At 43.6% G+C, this 19,032-nt stretch overlaps 1 protein-coding gene across 6 annotated transcripts in view; it reads right to left on the bottom strand.

The window, feature by feature from the left end:
• Window positions 1–19,032, bottom strand: part of inpp5d (inositol polyphosphate-5-phosphatase D) — a 134,394-nt gene that overhangs the window by 17,513 nt on the left and 97,849 nt on the right. For 4 of the 6 annotated variants that reach the window (XM_059949304.1, XM_059949289.1, XM_059949297.1 and 1 more), the window contains 3 exons: window positions 18,015–18,158; window positions 12,657–12,753; window positions 6,112–6,231 (listed from right to left, as the gene is read on the bottom strand). In XM_059949304.1, coding sequence (XP_059805287.1) covers window positions 6,112–6,231; window positions 12,657–12,753; window positions 18,015–18,158 — 361 coding nt within the window. Of the gene's footprint in view, window positions 1–525; window positions 2,722–6,111; window positions 6,232–12,656; window positions 12,754–18,014; window positions 18,159–19,032 lie in introns of those variants that run through there. The other 2 variants (XM_059949321.1, XM_059949315.1) reach the window with 2 other exon arrangements.

Raw genomic sequence — 19,032 nt, 5'->3', positions numbered from 1 at the left:
AGTTCTGTGTTCTCTCTCTCTCTCTCTCTCTCTCTCTCTCTCTATCCTTTCCTGTGCAATGGGATTCTGATCTGCATTTTCTGATCGATGGACGTCATTCTAAACCTATCTCCATAACCAACAGTTTCAAGATCTTAGAATGCACACCAAGTTCAAAGAGTATGACAGCTTTGACTTCCAATAAATTTACTTCTATTAACAAAGCTTTGGTGGGAACATTCTTTTTCCCCACATTTTAGGAATATTTTTGGACTTTTTCACCATGACTTTTCCTTATTCCCAATCACAATTTGTTTCAGCTGCATTAAACTCTTGACAAGATACAATTATTTAACCTCCATTATCAATGGATGGATCTCTTTACTGTGACATTTTAATTCCTAAGGGAATGTATAATCATTACAAATTATGATGTAGTCTTAAATTTCCCTTCAATTCAGTTTTTGAAACCTGCTTCAACAAACTTGCAGTTTATTTGTTCATATGTAAGGATTTACATTTGGGTATAATGAAATCACTCCAAAATTCAAGGTTTTTTTCCCTCCCTTATTGCAGCCAGTCTTTCCCAGAGACTTCTTTTCTAAAACAATACTAGCATTTTTGAAATAAAATAACATGTTTCAGGTTTGGTCCCTTGACATATTGATTCCAGCATAGTACAACCGCAAATCTGCCAAGACTCACGTACATGTTGTTGTGTTTGCTGTACCAGCTTGCATTTTCCTTTATATATATTCTGACCAAAACTATAGCACCCTGAAGGTATCTGTACACAGTGCCAGAGAGTATTTTCTGCCCTCTTTCTAAATTCCTCCTAAAGTAATTCCGCATGACAATTTATGCTGTGGAGGACCATTGATTTTATATCCTCCTTTACTATCAGGGCGATTCCAATCCACTCCATCCCTTTACCAATTTGCCTGTCTTAAGAGACTGAAACTGTTGGGTTTTCAGTCCTGGCCATTCTACAATTGTGCCTCCATGCTGGTTAGATAATCAGAACTATTTATTTAATTTTGTGCTTTTATTCATTCATTTTTAATAAATACACCACACATTTAGATACAGCTTCTTCAGCTTTTGCTCTTTTTACTCTTCTGGCATAAGCCAAGTCACCAACATCCTGGAGATTACAGTAAGCCCTCCATCGTTCCTGCTCTGCGTGAATTTGCACAATGCTTCTCTATTCAAAAATCCTGACTTTGTTCTTCCTGCCGTTGAACCTAGCCTTACAGAATCCTCCCTTTTTCTCACCCTCCTCTTCAGCTTTATTATTTTAAAACTCTACTTGCCACATTGGTCCTGCCTTGGTATCAATGGATTCCCATTGCTATCTCCCAATGTTTCTCCTCTTTCCAATCTACTAGAACAACATTCCTTCTGGCTGTGTGCTACATTTACATATTTATACCTGCCCTAAACAGTGCCTTTTAAAACAGGAAAACACTGCAAGGGAATATAGACCAGAAACTAAGCTATTTGAGTTATTAGTGACATGAGGGAGGTAGCATATTTGGAAGGAAAATGATGACCTTGGGTCCTAAATGCTCCGAACTAGAGGTACTTTCTTACCTTATTTCATGGTTTGTTGCAGAGGAAAAAAACTCAATAATTATTCCCAGGTTTGCCTTCTCCCAATCTCTTCTCATGTGTCACTCTTCTCAGAATGAGGTGGTTTATTTTTGCTCACAACCCAGGCTGACACTTTAATCCAGTACTGAGGGTATACCGCACAGTTTGAAGTGCTATTTTTGACTGGGACAAAATAAATGAGAACTTCACTGTTTGAACAGGGTCCAATAATAGGTTCTCCCTGCATCATGAGAGGCAGCACTGGGTATTCTTCTAAAGCAGGGGTTTCCAACCCGGGGCAGCACAGACCCCTTCCTTAATGGCACCGATCGATGGCGTAAGGCGGCTGGCTGGGAACCCTTTTTCTGATGGCATGGCTATTATTCTGCAGAAATCATCAACACCTTGTGACGCTTTATCCACCATTAGTGGAGTAGTCTGCTGAATTGCTTCAGAGCCCCTGTAAGTGTTTTTGTAAAAGTGTAAAGAAATGAAAGGCAATCCAAGTTCCTTTTCTGAACCTGTCAAAGCATGAATAATGTTCAGATATGACTGTGGCCAATTTGTTAACTTGAAGCTAGATGCCTGAGATGCTGTCCCAGTGAAATTTGCATTGATTCTGTTTGATTTGCAATGCAAATTAATTTCTTCATACTTATGCTTTATTATATCTTAAATTAGTATTTTTCATCAATGGAAAAAAACTCTTAAGGTATATTTGCTGAATCTTAACATTGTTTTCAAGTTTCAGTTTCCAGATTAACTTCGAGTTGTACATGACTCGCCTTTAATCAGCTTCTGGGCATCAGATTCACCGTCAGACTGACCCGTTTTATTTTTATTCATTTGTTCTATATTAGAAGTTATTCTGCCAGTACAACACATGAAGCAAACTGACTTTTCCCAGCTTCTCCTCCATTTCCTGCCAGATCCTGTTCCATCACTGTTTGCACTGCCCTCTCGTCCCTACGCACATCTCTATTATGGACATGGTCCTCAAGTCCTTCCTGTTTCATTGAGACCTCCTGACCACTGCTGTTGCTCTTCTTTATGCTTCAGGTTTCCTGGTGTGATTAACACCTTCTGTGTGCTCTTGGTTGGCCTTCCAGTGCCTCTACTTTGCCTCTGACTGAAGTGGCTCTGTGGGCACTGAACATGTCAAACATATCCATTTGTAAGAATGAATGTTATAAACCATTCTCAGTCCCAGTGTTACTTTGACAGTGATGCAGAGAAATACATTAGTTTAGCACAGCATACATAAACAGATCATACAGTAATAAAGCTTCCAAAACATAAATATTATAGAAGTACAGCACATATAACATTAGAGTCCACGGGGACGGCAAAGGCAAACAAGTATTTACAAACAGGAATGAAATACAATTAAAGGAATGCAGAATGAAGAGCCCAAGATACAAATACAAAAACATCACATACACAGCAATATATCATTGAAAAAGCAAAAAACCGCATATGCTGGAGATTTGAAATAATGGAAGTTCTCTGCAGACCAGATGGTGACAGAAATGTAGTTAATCTTTCAGCTCAGCCGCACTCATCAGAACTGATAGAGGGCCACGAATCTGAGGGGTTAACCCAGTTTCCCTCTCCACAGGCGCTGTCTGACCTGCTAAGTATTTTCAGCATTTGCTGTTTTTTGTAGATGTATACAGTGAATTACGTAGACGACACGGAATGGAAACAACTGCTCCGTGCAGGTGCTTATGATTCCCTGAAGCCTCCACTCACTCTACACTAACAACACTGTTAGCTTCTCTTTCACGAGTTTCTCCAGCTTCCTGTGAAATGCATCAATGGTATTTTCCTCAATGCGGCAGCGAGTTCCACTTTTTCAGGATGAAGAGGATTCTACTGAATTTCCTGTTGGATTAAATATTCACTCCCTAATATTCATTGCCCTTGGTTTGGTCTCCTCAGGTAGAAACCTTGCCTCCACTGAAAGCTCTGAAAACAGTGGATTCCAATTAATTGAGCCATTGGTTAATTGGGGCAGCCACTTATTTGGACAACTCTTAAAGAACAAAAAACAATTGAAAAAAATAGCTGGAATTCCCTTTGTTTATTTGGGAAATTATGATGCTTAATTGGGACGAGAGACTAGGGCAAACAGTTTTTAAATAGCTTCAGTTGAGTGTGTATTCAAAAAGCAGTGAATGTTGGCAAGATACAAGCAGTAAGACAACTCAAAACTGGTTTGCTCACTACGGTTTCAAGCATTCAGAGTTGAAGATGTCAGAGACGACCAGGGGTGAAAATGAAACAATTGCATTACTTCAACAAGCTGGGGACCAGAAAGAATTTGAAGGTATTGACAATCATTTTGAATGTTACAATGAAAATGAAGATTTGAAGGATGCAATCATCAAAAAGATTGTATGAAGGCTGTCCATTATACGTACTCTGAATCTGCATTGATTTTGTTCATTTACAGGTCAATCAAAAGAATATGGCAGCATACATTGAGTAACTATTCCAATAACTATAACTAGAAGGTTATCCATACATAACCATTGGGAACTACAGTTTTATAGTACTGTAGTAGCATTGTTTGTTTCTAATTCGTTCTGTACTTCTCTTAAATGCATAATTTATTAGTTAAGTGGTAGGTTGTTCTTTCTTATATGTTTTTAGCTATTTCCAAGAAATTTCAGCTAATGAGGTTACCTCTTAATTGGGACAAAATGTACTGGTCCCGGTGTGTCACAATTAACTGGAATCCACTGTAAATACTATAGTAATGGCAAATACATCTCTAAGCCATAAATCTGATCTGAAAGCACTGCACATAGAAGATAAAAATTAAATATAAATATTTGTAAATAGAAGATGAAGGGTGATGAGTACACATTCAAAACTGAAACAAACATTCAGAGATACATACTGTAGATGACAGGAAACTAATTAATACGAATGTGCCACTAAATACAACAATATCTGAGAAAATCAAGAGTGAAAGTGGGTCTGCACTGGGACAGAGATACAAATATATAGGAAAACATTAATCTGGAGGAATATAACTCTATAATTAATAAACTTATATGAGCATAATTTATTAAAGGCAATACAAGTTCTTTTTGAACCTTTTCGAAGCACGAGTAATATTCCAGTTACTGCGGTCAATTTATTAAGTTGGAGTTAGTTGCCTGAGATGCTGATCCAGTACCAGTGACCCAGGTTCAATTCCCGCCACTGCCTGTAGGGAGTTTGTACGTTCTGCCCATGACTTTGTCGGTTTCCCTCGGGTGCTCCAGTTTCCTCCCACAGTCCAAAGACATGCTAGGTCAAATGGTCATTGTAAATTGTCCCGTGATTAGGCTGGGGTTAAATTGGGGGTTTGCTGGGAGGCATGTCTCGATGAGCTGGAAAGGCCTATTCCGCACTGTATCCCAATACATAAATAAAACTATACTTTCACATTAAGTAAACAGAATAAAATAATTGTTAAAAAGGACAGAAATGAATTACTTTCTGTCACTAAATGCTAGTTATGTTCCCTCGCACTATCTGGTGCCTGTGAGTCTGATGGCAGTCAAATACGACCTGGGGCTGGGACACGTCCACATTTAGCACAGCTACTCAAGAGTTGCACTGCATCATTGAAGTGTCTAGTAACAGAACACAAAAGGGCTCAGCACAGAGACACAGCAGATCGAAGGAATATCCCACTGCAAAGGAAGACCAGGGAGAAAACAGATCTAGCCTGGGAAACATCAGAATGAAAAGCTGACAAGTGAAGTTATCATTGAATAATGGGTGGCCTTTAAAACAGGGATGCTCCAGCTGCAGTGTGGCCCTGTTCCTGAGAGAGCGAAGGATGAGCAAAGCAAAGATGCAGCTCCCTGAGTAACCTGAAAGGATTTGTTCTGCTAAAGGAGGAGCAAAAGGATGTGTAGCATCTGCATTAATCTTGCATAGTACTGGTACAGGCACAGTGGACAGACTGAATTCCTGTGCTATAACCGTTTTGTAACTTGCTGATACAGCTTATTAACTGTCTACCCCTAGGCTTCTCATCACACTATTCTCACATATTAAGCCACCTCTATATTGCCACAGAAGACCTTATAGTTGATCAAAAGCAGTTGCAACTCCAAATTGTTTAGGCAAATCCTAGGCGGAAATCTGCATTGTAACATTGACTTGTGTCACAAATTCAGTACAGTTGCAGAAAATGGAATCATTGCCCTTGCACACTGTGGGTCTAAATGAGGATGGTCTCACGTTTGAGTTGATTTTGTTCAACACCAACCAGTGCTGACTCACTTTGTAGGTTTGCTTGCCTATAACAGGGTCAGACTATGCAGTGAATGCACTGTATTGTTCTATGCACTCATGCTTGGCAAGGACTGGGCTAATGGAGCTCAGATTATGCTTTTAACAAGTCCCTAGACAGGTATGAAGTCATCACAAGTGCTGAGTTTTTCATCCTTTGAATTTGATCCTAATCCAAAGTGCACAGGGAGAGGCCCACATGAACTAACGCCTTTCCTCTTTTTGGGTTCTCAGTTATTGTACCTTGAGGGCTTGGCATCATCCTTGGCGGTGCTGTCTGGTAGGCACGGTAACGGCACTCGGTCTCGAGCCTTGGCAGCTGCTTCTTCTGCCACCACATTGGAGGATGATTTTGTTGCTAACCTGATGCAATGGTGAAAGGACACATCATTTCCAAGAAAATATTATTTCCTGTTCACACCAACTCAACATCAACTGTGCCCAGCATCTTTGTTGAGAATGTTCTGATCAGAATATTCAGCACATTTTATACACTGCCTGAACTGGAACTAACAGTTGTGTGACAAGACTTCCTCACCAATTTCATTCACAGATAGGCAGTGCAGATAGCAGCAAACTGGAGCACAGTGTTGGATTGGGAGTGATTGAATGGATGAGACAATAAAAAACAGATGAACTAGAAGTCTCTGGGTTCAATTCTCATTCCAAAGCATTGAGTGTATAAATCTTGGCTGACAATTTTGATAGGATGCTGGAGGTGCCATCTCCTAGACACAGCCCTAGAGGCACATAGAGAGCATCCTATCAGGTGCATCACAGCATTGTAAGGCAGACACCACGAAACCAGCTTCCCCTGACGAAGGGTCTCGGCCTGATACATTTACTCTTTATTTCCCTCCATAGATGCTCCCTGACCTGCTGAGATCCTTCAGAACTTTGTGGCTGTTGCTTCCCTCTATTAATTTTGTACAATTAACACTAACTTTTTAAACGGACCTCTTATATAACAGGGATAACTCATGGCTACAGCCCCGGCACTGTATTTGTCTACCTGCACTACACTTTCTCTGCAACAACAACTCTACATTCTGCATTGTTTGTTTTTGGCCCCTTTTATTCCACCTCAGTGTACCTGTGTAAGGAATTATCTGCCGGGAAGGCATACAAATAGAGCTGCATCTCAGTCGGTGTGACAAAAATTTTTATGCTATTGTTGAAGCAATTTCTTTGCCCACTGGGGGCTCACTGACCTTCCTTCAACTGGGAGTGAAGTACCTGTTTGAGGAGATGTGAGTTTGGCATCCAAATGTCATGACTTACCTATCGGAGTTGGAGTTGTTTTATTGTGAAGGAGATGCTGTTCCTGTGACCTCCTCCAGTACACCAGTGTTAGTATGTCTGTCCTTCCAGCTGATCCTCAAAACCTTTCATAAGGTTCTTTGGTAGGATTGTTCCAGGGTTTTCAGGTGGCCGCTGTAGGTGGTCCATACTCAGATCTAGGAAGATCTGAATGTAGGAAGGACAACTGCTCTGCAGACTAAAGGTTTTGTTTGGGCCTGTATGTCACAGTCTTTAAAGACTCTTTTCCTTAATATTACATGGACTGCACTAACATTGCTCAGGCGGTGGTTGATCTCTGAGTCGACGTCTGCTTTTGAGGAGAGAATGCAATCAAGGCAGGGAAAGTGAATTATATTTTCAAGGATAAATGACGGGCTTGGTGGTGGCTGAGAAAGGGATTGTGTCTTTTTTATGTTTAAACCAAGACCCAGGGCACAATATGTCTTGCAAAGGTATTGGGGATATACTGGAGTTCCCTTTCAGAGTGTGCTGTGATGGCATCGTCATCTGCAAACTGATGCTCCATGATAGTGGTTGTGCTGACCTTGTTCTTGGCCTGGAACTGGTTCACAGTGTTTTCTGTTCTGTGCACGATTGGGATTCCCTGTGTCAGGCCTTGGCCAATGAGGTGAAAAATGACAGCAATAAAAATGGCAAATAGGGTGGGTGCAATGAGAAAGTAAGGAGGCATGGGATCCAAGGGGATATTGCATTGTAGATCCAGAACTGGCTTTCCCGCAGAAGGCAACAATTGGTTGTAAATGGGTCATATTCTGCATGGAGATCAGTTACCAGTGGTGTGCCTCAGAGTTCTGTTCTGGGACCCCTACTCTTCGTGATTTTTATAAATGACCTGGCTGAAGAAGTGGAGGGATGGGTTAGTAAATTTGCTGATGACACAAAGGTTGGGGGTGTCGTGGATAGAATGGAGGGCTGTCAGGGGTTACAGAGGGACATTGATAGGATGCAAAAATGGGCTGAGAAGTGGCAGATGGAGTTGAACCAAGATAAGTGTGAGGTTGTTCATTTTGGTAGGTCAAATATGATGTTAGAATATAGAATTAATGGTAAGACTCTTGGCAGTGTGGAGAATCAGAGGGATCTTGGGGTCCAAGTCCAAAGGACACTCAAAGCAGCTATGTAGGTTGACTCTGTGGTTAAGAAGGCATACAGTGCATTGGCCTTCATTAATTGTGGGATTGAGTTTAGGAGCCGAGAGGTAATATTGCGGCTGTATTGGACCCTGGTCAGACCCCACTTGGAGTAGTGTGCTCAGTTCTGGTCTCCTCACTGCAGGAAGGATGTGGAAACTACAGAAAGGGTGCAGAGGAGATTTACAAGGATGTTGCCCGAATCAGAGAGCATGCCTTATAAGAATAGGTTCAGTGAACTCAGCCTTTTCTCCTTCGAGCGACGGAGGATGAGAGGTGACCTGATAGAGGTGTATAAGATGATGAGAGGCATTGATCATGTGGATAGTCAGAGGCTTTTTCCCAGGGATGGAATGGCTAGCACGAGAGGGCACAGTTTTAAGGTGCTTGGAAGTAGGTACAGAGGAGATGACAGGGTAAGCTTTTTTACACAGAGGGTGGTGAGTGCATGGAATGGGCTGCCAGCAACGGCGGCGGAGGTGGATCCGATAGGATCTTTTAAGAGACTCCTGGATAGGTACATGGAGCTTAGGAAAAGAGGGCTATGGGTAACCTTAGATAGTTTCTAAGGTAAGGACATGTTTGGCACAGCTTTGTGGGTCGGAGGGCCTGTATTGTGCTGTAGGATTTCTTTCTATGATGCACCCAATTTGACTCCTGACTTGCCGGTGAAGGGTTCCAATTCAGCGCCACTATTACTGAGTACTGTGGCTGACATGTCATCACACAGCAGTCTCAGTGTTTGTAAGTACTTGTCAGGATAGCCAAGATTTGATGGTATACGCCAGAGAGCTTGACAGTTTACTGTATCAAATGTATGAAAGCCAAGTACAAGGGTTGCCTTTATTGACGGCAATTTTTCTGTAATTGGTGTGCTGGGAATATCATGTCTATTGTACCTTTTGGTTTGCACGTGGCCAAGTGGTTCAGGCGTTCATCTAGTGACCTGAAGGTCGCTAGTTCGAGCCTTGGCTGAGGCTGCATGTGTGTCCTTGAACAAGGCACTTAACCACACATTGCTCTGCGACGACACTGGTGCCAAGCTGTATGGGTCCTAATGCCCTTACCTTGGACAACATCAGTGGCGTGGAGAGGGGAGACTTGCAGCTTGGGCAACTGCCGGTCTTCCATTAAAAAAAAACTTTGCCCGCCCAGGCCTGCGCCCTGGAAACTCTCCAAGGTGCAAACCCATGGTCTATCAAGACTAACGGAGGCCTACTACCTTTTGGTGGGTGGAAACCACATTGTGATTCAGGGAGTACTTCAGATAGTGGATGGAGTCAATTAACAAGGATACGTGCATATGTGGAAGCACTTTGTCTGTTGCTGATAGGAGGGAGACGCCTCTGTAATTGTCGCAATCTGCCTTGTCTCCCTTCTTGAATGTGCTCGTTATTAGAGCATCTCTGAGTTCCTTTTCCCAGACCTTCAGGAGAAAGACATGTGCGTGGTGCAGGTCAGCTGGCCCACCTTCCTTAAGGATCCCATCAGGTCCAAAGGCTTTGTTGCTCTTCAGACTCCTGATGACATCACAAGCCTCTTTCATACCAGGAGTGTCCCCCATCTTTCCTCTCACAGGTCTCTGGAGGACTTGATTAGTAACCTTTGGTTCAGCAGTGTTGTCACAGTTAAGAAAGAAGGCAGCTATCAAGCCCAGCATCCATGGCGTTGGGTTTGCCAGCTCGTCAGTCAACCCTCTGAACTTCACGTGGGGAATTAGTGAAGGTCTCACAATGATCCATTTGGCACTTGCCAACAACCAGATAGCAACCATCATCAGTGCTTATGCACCAACTCTGGACTTGCACGAGTGTGAAAAAGAGGCTGTGCTGAACTAAGGGTCTGTGCATGGACTCTTTGTGGACTTCAGTTCTGAATGCTATTTGCTTGCTTTTATTGTTTACAAGATTTATTTTTTCCCTCTGTGCATTGGGTGCTGAAGATCTTTTTTTCAAAAATTGGTTCTTTTGAGTTCCTTTGTTCTGTGGCTGCCTGTAGAGAGTTGAAACTGAAGGTTGTATAATGTTTACATACTTCGATAATATATGTACTTTGAACTTTGCACTGTCCTTTTACATTTGACCTCCCAAAGTGCAACGCATCATATTTCTCTGTGTTAAACTCCATCTGCCACGTCTCTGCCCACACGTGCTTTGATGACAAATCTACTTTGAACTTTTTGAACTTTGAATCATGTCCATCAGACTCATGAAAAAGGGAAATATTCATAAGAAGAGACCAGACCAAGACGAAAACTCAAGAGCCTGGTTGACACTGCCACCCAAAAGCACCTTCAGGCCTCATTTGGGGAAAACCTCCAACAGGAATATCTGGAAGATATCGAAGAGCACTGGGGTCTGCTTAAGTCCACCACCTTTCATATCTGCAAAAACATCCTTATGGTACAAGTCCAGGAAACATCAGGATTGGTTTGATGATAATGACAGGGAGATAGAACAATTTATCTCCAAGAAACAAAAAGCCTTTTCTGGCAGAATGACATTGGCAGCAGAGCCAAAAGAAGACTTTACTCCAGGGCCAAGCCAAATGTCCAGCACCGGGCGAAGGAGCTAAAAACTTCTTGGCGGAGTAAGCAAGCCCTGGAAATGTAGAAAATGGCTGATTCTGGTGACACGAGAGGCTTTCATAGTGCTGCCAAGGCAAGGCAGCCTATGGACCAGCGGTGGGGGGAGTGGAGGGAGGTAGAGAGGGATGGAGAGAAGGAGGTGGAGAGAGGTTTGGACGAGGAGGTTGGGGGGGTTGGAGAGGGGGACAGTGGAGGGCTGAGTGTCCAGAGGGGGGAGGGGCAATAGGGATGGGGGACAGAGGGGACAGGGGAGAGAGAGGGGGGGAATTAATCAGAATGAGGTTTAAAATCACTGAGGTGCCTGAGTGGGAGGTGGAGAGGGACTTTTGGATTTGACAGAATTTTTTTTATTGTTTAGCTTTTATTATTTAGACATTCAGCATTGTAACAGGGTCTTCCGGCCTAACTACACCCATGTGACCAATTTCACCAATTGACGAGTATGTCTTTGTACCATCGAAGGAAACCCATACTGTCACAGTGAGACTGTACAAACTGCTTACAGGCAACAGCGGGAATCGTTATTGTTGACCCTTCTCTGCTGTTATTTTCTATTTTTCTTTTACCATCATGACATCCTGTGGTGGGTATTTCTCAGAGATAATGATCATACAAGGTGAAACGTCAGGCATCCCATATTTATCGTTGAAAAGTTCAACTCTTCAAGGTGCTAGGTGTTACTACAATAATGTGGGCATTGAATGAAGTGAGTGTTGTGGGCAGATCAGTTCTCACCCAGAAACTGAAAGTGTCTTTTATGGTTTTCTCAAATGGAAACCTAGAAATCTCACCAATAGGTCAACTGCAACACAATGATTTAACAAGATCTTAAGTTTCAACACTGAACGCTGGGACATATTGGGTTGACCTTAAAGAGCTGGCATGAATTTATCAGTGTGCTCCCTCCATGCAGACCTCTTTTAAATCCATCGCCCAGTTTAAAGTGGGGAAAATTCAGTACAACTAGCTAACCACAGGATAATGCACCAGCCATCTTGTTATTTTTGCTCTGCCTTCCTGACCTACTGAACAAGAGAAGTCGTAAAAACTGCTGATGTGGGCAGTGGCCTGATCTGTTATAACAGCTAGAAGTTTCACCCAGTGGAATACTGTGGTGTACCATTGAAACAAAGATACAAATTCCATTCACACTTCTATTCCCAAGTGCAAATTTCATTACCAAACACATCTTTAGCCTCAATGCCAATTCAAAACAAATCCATCAAACAATTTGATTGCTATCCCAACCTTAATGCCAAGTTTACTTCAATCACTATCTCAGCCGAAACCTTAAATCCACCCTAAAACCCCAATTCCAGTCCCAAATGTATTTCTATGTGTCCTAACTCCAAATGGTTGGCCTGGTGGTGTAGTGGCATTAGCACCGGACTTCGAGCCGAGTGGTCCTGGGTTCGAATCTCGCCGGCCCCTGCACACTTTCCCTCTATCCTGGGTTGAGTGTCGAGCTAGCAACTCGGCTTTGTGAAAAACACACAAAATGCTGGGGTAGCGGCAATGGTTGCTGCCTGATGTGCCACAAGGCACAAAGAGGACCAGCTAACTCCGAATGCCATAGCAACCATTGCTTGAATCTTAGGGTTCCCATAAAATATAGGAGCAGAATTAGGCCATTCGGCCCCTCAAGTCTCCTAAAATCTATCTTATATCTCAAATCCACCATGTAGCCATCCCAGCCTCGACTCAAACCTAAAACAAATGTAATCTTATATCAACTATACGGAACTTACCTTGCAGATCTGTCCCCGGTTTTTTGAGGTTCTGCGTAAGTATTTGTTTTGTTTTGTTTAACTGAAATCATATCATCTTTTTCCAACTGTATAAAATCTGCAATTAAGAAGCAAATTAAATGAATTGCCAACCGAGTGAAAGAAATATCAAAACAAGGTTAACGTTACAACTGTTTAGAAAATGCCATGCACAATTTAGAACATGATATTCTCAATGTAATATTATCCATTACAATCACACCTATCCAGCATACTGATGACTTGGCATATAAAGGGATTGCCTATGTAGTATGAGCCATGGAACACATTCAATGTGGGGCACCTATTCAGTCAGGATGTAATACAATCTATATATTGCTCTGAAAATATTGAGTTCTTGCTATGGATCATAAAGCTCTGTGCACCAGCTCCTCTGTCCTCTTAAACCCTATACTTTGAATATCTGTACCACACAGGTTGGTGTAGGGGAGTTTCCTGGAATCCCTGTGCTCTCACAACATTTCGATGGGACTAATGCTGGAACTGCACCTTTTGTTGTGGATCTCAAGTACAATAACAATGTAACATGAGCAACCAAATGCAGCCTCGGGGTGCTCAGATCAACTGGCCAACATACAAATGGATATACATAGAAATAAAAGAGAAAAAAGATATATATAGTGAGGTAGTGTTCTTGGGTTCAATATCCATTCAAAAACCTGATGGCAGAGGGAAAGAAGCTGTTCCTGAATCATTGAGTGTGCCTCTTCAGGCTCCTGTACCTCCTCCCTGAAGGTAGCAATGAGAAATTTGTGAGTGTCTTTGGTGACATACCAAATCTCCTCAAGCTCCTAATGAAATAGTCACTGTTGTGCCTTCTTTGTAACTGCATCTATACGTTGGGCCCAGGATAGATCCTCAGAGATGTTGTCACCCAGGAACTTGAAAGTGCTCACTCTTTCCACCTCTAATGTCTTGATGAAGACCATGTGTTCCCTCGGCTTACCCCTTCCTGAGTCCACAATCAATTCTTTGGTGGGACTGATGTTGAGTGAAAGGTCATTGCTGCGACACCACTCAACCAGCTGATCTACCTCACTCATCATTTGAGATGCCGTCGGCAATAATTTATTGTCATCAGATAATTTATAGATGGCACTTGAGCTGTGCCTAGCCACACAGTTACAAGTGTAAAGACAGCAGAGCAGTGGGCTAAGCACTCTTCCTTGACCGGTCATCTGTGTTGATTATCAGCAAGGTAGAGATATTAGTACCAAACCGCATAGACTGGGGTCTCCTAGTGAGGCCCAGGTTTTTGACTAGATCAGTTGGAATGATTGTGTTAAACCAGCTAGTTAATGTTGAAGTGTAGACCACTTCTGAAAGAATTAGCTCTCTCTTTCAGCTAATATCACCTGGACCTAGACTCTCCAACCAATGGAAGTTTACTGCTTCCATTTATCCCATCAACTCCACTCATATTGCCAGCAGCACCAAAGGAGTCACTGGTTTTGTCCTCTGCAGGTTAGCACACCTTGAAACATGCACAGTTAAAAGGCATGCCTGAGGTCAGACACCGGTGCACCTGAATGTTCACTGATTGCCATGGAGCACAGTGACACAACACTGGCTTACTACAGCCAGGGTGAGGGAACAATTTCCATTTGGTCCTTCGGCCTTATACCCTGGAGGACTGTTTTTTTTTATTAAACAAAATATACTTTATTCCAAAATAAAATTATTTACAATAACCATTCAAAGACTTTCAATTTTTTACAGTTGGTACCATTATTGTCTTTACATTTTCAAAGTTCTAATGTTTTGCCACCCACGTGGCACTTTGTTCTTTCATATTTACATTCAGGGGGTATACCCCCAACCCCCCACCCCTCAACTCCCACGGGAGAAGGACCCTAGACTGTGGTCCTTCCCCAACGGGCCCGTGCGGTGGCTGCACCGAGTTTGAGTGCGTCCCTCAGCACGTTCTCCTGCAGCCGAGAATGTGCCAGTCGGCAGCATTCCCTCACGGACATCTCCGTGTGCTGCTAGACCATCAAGTTTCGGGCCGACCAAAGAGCATCTTTCACCGAGTTGATGATCTGCCAGCAGCACTGGATGTTGGTCTCGGTGTGCATCCCCGGGAACAGCCCATAGATCAGAGAGTCCTCTGTTACGCAGCTGCTGGGGATGAACCTCAACACTGCCTCTTCCATCCTCATGTTTTTGCCCCCGTTGTCCAGGGACTTGTTGCATTCCTCGGCCCCTCCAAACCAGATCCCCAAAGCTCTCGGGTGATCAGCCCTGATGGTGAAGGGGACGCTGGATCGGTCGGGCCAGTTGCCGAAGATCATTGCTTCACTCTTCATGTGGTTGACCCTGGCCCCTGACGCCTGCTCGAACTGTTTGCAGATGCTGATCAGCCTGCGAACTGACCTCGGATCGGAGCAGAAGACGGTGACGTCGTCCATGTACAGGGAGGTTTTGACTTGTGTCCCTCTGCTGCCTGGCAGTGTCACCCCTCTTATGCCCCCATCCCTCCTGATGGCTTCGGCAAAGGGTTCTATGCAGCACACGAACAAGACAGGGGAGAGAGGGCAGCCCTGCCTGACTCCAGACCTGATGGGGAAGCTGTCTGTTTCCCACCCATAGACCTGGACTGCGCTACAGATGTCCATGTAGAGCAGTTGTGTGTGGCTGGTGATCACCAACTCACCTGCATAAGATCACTGGTGATTCAAAAGGTCAGTGCACGTGACGCTTAAAAACTCACTTTACATTTACAATGTCATATTTTGATGCGTTTCTTGATTTACCTCTACATTTTAAATATTTATTTTGTAATTATTGAAATCCACCTGAATAGCTTTTAAATGTTTAACCATTATACAGAGTTAAAAATCCTTTGACAATGGCAATTAGTAGTGCGGATGAAGAGGTAAAGATCTAGGATCCAATGATTGAGCCTGGCTTGCTGCTCAGACCCCATCCACTTCATGGACCCCTGTTGCAGAGGATCAGCTTGAAGTGGCCACCATTTCTAGAAGATGGCTGTCCTGGCAGAGACCATGGCAGTGAGTCCAGGGAGAAGGCCTGCTTGATTTAGCCCAATACTTTGAAAACTTTCACTGTCATCCTCAAAAGTGACAGTAATCTCACCCTGCAAGTGGAATCCATGTATCATTCTGCAACGTTCACGCTGCACTCCTTCCAAAGCCCAGAAATTCTCACCGAACCGCAAGACTAATTAGGAGTTTGTTTAGATTTAAATTAATGATGGCCCCCTTTGTAAAAGTCCTGGAGTATGTAATATGTTTTAACATGTATATCCATGACATTTTACAGGACCATCTCTTTATGTTACCACTCTTTCTATTTTATCATCATACAAAAAGTTCTCAATTCTATCCCCTTTAGGTCCAAAGTCGCTGATCTCAAATTTTCCTACATTACATTGGATCTACCACCATTTTCCTATTCACAAAATAGGGATTTTTCACGTTAACGTTGCCATTATCATACTTTACGTCCACAACATATCTGCAGCCCTTGGATTCAGAGAGGACCTCTGCTCCTAATCATTGTCCTAATACATAATGTAGTCTGGATATTGCCCGAAAGAGGATCAAATCCAGCGGATGGGCCTAACCTGATTATTGAATAACCTACTCTCTCCTTTGCATTATGGGGGCAGCCATTAGGACCGTCACAGGGGCTACGGAGCGAGCCTCCAGATGACTAACAATCAAGAGGTGTGACCCGTGGACCAACGCAGCTGGGACACAAGCCAGAGCCTGATCAACCCTGGCTGGGTGGCCTGGGTGAGAGTGTCCGACATCGAAGCATCTGAAACACCTGATGACCCCGGGTCACATCCCTCTTGTGTCCCAGCATACACCCTTGGATGTACCTCAGCATCAAAGCAGGCCTCAACTCCTCCTTTAGAATCAGCATCAGTACTCCAGGCCTGTGCCAATCCCAGCCCAGCACCCTCTATTATATGCATGGAGCACACCGATAAAGAAAGAATGCCTTCCTACCATACAAAGTACCTGCTTGTGTTTGAAGATTGGTGGTTGTAATGTTACATGATATAACAGAATATTTTATGTCTATAATTGAGAAATAAGGCAATCAGTACAAGGAGTCCACACTACAGATTGTGTTGAATTTTGTTTAACTTCACCTCTATTCGTCTCTGAGTTGATATTATTTCCACATCCATACCACTCAGCATTGTGGCTCCTTTTGATAGCAAACTCTACTCCACCAGCCCTCCGGGTTGTTTCTCCCGAATTATTTACTAGATTATTACCATTTACTTAGAGCTATCAGCTTAATGGTTTTGAGTTTTAAACTCTCCCACATGCAGTAATTTTGTTACCTCTATCTTTTTCTACTTTTAACAGGCTGTATTGGGTAACATCATTCCTCTTTAGATTTACAGAAAAAGGCTGTAATGATTATACTCTCAAAGTTCTGGTAAATATCATTTACACCTTCTCCAGTGCCTTTATCGCCCCTCGTAATAAACTCAGGAGGTTCTGCAGATGCTGGAACTCTTGAGCAACACACACACAATGCTTGAGGAACTCAACAAAGTCAGGCAGCATCTGTGGAGGGAAATAAACCGACGATGTTTTGGTCCAGGATCCTGCATCAGGACTGGGAAGGAAGGGAGAGGAAGCTAGAATGAAAAGGTAGGGGAGGGGAAAGGAGTACAAGCTGAAGTGAAATCAGGTGAGGGGAGAAGGGGGAACAAAGTGAGAAGCTAGGAGTGTGTGGTGAACTACATACACCTGTCTGGACACGCCCCCTGCTGACTGCTCCTGTGGCTCCTCCCACAGGCCCCTGTATAAAGGGGATTGAGGCCTGTGCCCGGCCTCTCTGTCTCCAGGATGTAGTATGGTGGTTACTCACTGCTTGTTTCTTCTTCCAGTCAATAAAAGCCGATATCTCGCCTTTACATCTCAGAGTGAGTTATTGATGGTGCATCAGAGTGATAACCAGAAAAAGTAAAGGCTGAAGGAAGGATCTGAAAAGAGAGGAAAGTGGACCAGGAGAAATGGAAGGAGGAGGGGTATCAGAGGCAAGTGATGGGCAGGTGAGGAGAAGAGAAAGGTAAGAGGGAAGCCAAAATGGGGAATGGAAAAAGAGATAAGGGGGAGGAGCCCAAGTCTGGCTAAAAGATCTCAGCCCAAAAGATTGACACTTTATTCCGCTTTACAGGTGCTGCCTGACATACTGAGTCCCCTCAGCACTTTGTGTGTGTTGGTAAGGAGTTCCAAACCCTGTCCATCGATGGTCCCTTGGGCAGACCCAGCTCTCCACTTGGAGTTAGACCCCCCTCCCTGTCCCAATATATCAACCACTGAAAACTACCGTAAGTCTTCTCTCGCTGTTTCCCCTCTGACATGATCAGTTTATAGGAGCCGCTGAACTTCCCTGTCTCCTCTCCACGGTGTTCCAACGGGACGTTGAACGTTATCTCATTGGAGCCGGCTTGCAGAGCAATGCATCCCTCACCTGGGTAACAAAACACAGGGCAAATCCCCAGGGTTAAATGCAGCAGAGTGGGATGGAAGATTCACTTTGGGGAGATCGCAAGGGAGTGGCTCTTTCAAAGGAGCAAGCAATATGTGATAGATCAAATGGCCTCGTTCTATGCTGTACAGTTATACAAGACCTGAGCAATTTGCACAAATCATATCAATGATTGCTATTTGTATTGATAATCAACAAGGAGGCCTCCCAGTCCACCTTGCAAATGATCTAATATTCATTTCACTCCCTTGCTCCTCCCCCTGCACTTCTCCGATGCATTTACTCAATTCCTCTCTGAAACCTCCTTTTCCATCTCCCTGCTCCACTCTTTGTTCCAAGTTGTTGTGAGGAGGAGGTTTCCCTTCTCTTTTCATTTAAATGTTGGACCTTTGGATGCACACCCAGACACCACTCAACCTGTACAAAGCACGGCATTTGTGTGTCCATCCATCTTCATCCACTCTCTCTCTTTTGTTCCCCTCACAATTAAATACACTGCTTTGGATACTTCTGGGTGGATGTGGGGATTGCGGGGTGAACTACCGGGGGGGGGGAGGTTCGTCAACCAGTGTCCTGGAACTGAATCTTATCTGAGGCTTGGAAAGGAAGGGGGAGGGGGAAGAGGACTGCAGTAGTAATAGAGGATTGCCCAGTTAGAGGAGCAGACAGCAGATTCTGTGGACGTGAGAGGGACAACTGGATGGTAGGTTGCCTCTCAAGTACCAAGGGCAGGGACTTCTTAGATCAAGTCAACGGCTTTCTAAAGGGGGGAGAGTTCCCCAGAAATCGCAGTACATATTGGAACCAATCACATAGGGAGGAAAAGGGATGAGGTCCTGAAGAGAGAATATGGGGA

The sequence above is a fragment of the Hypanus sabinus genome, chromosome 2, assembly GCF_030144855.1.
Source record: "Hypanus sabinus isolate sHypSab1 chromosome 2, sHypSab1.hap1, whole genome shotgun sequence".
In the NCBI taxonomy this organism is placed as follows: Eukaryota; Metazoa; Chordata; class Chondrichthyes; order Myliobatiformes; family Dasyatidae; genus Hypanus; species Hypanus sabinus.
This window is presented reverse-complemented; position numbering and strand designations above follow the sequence as displayed.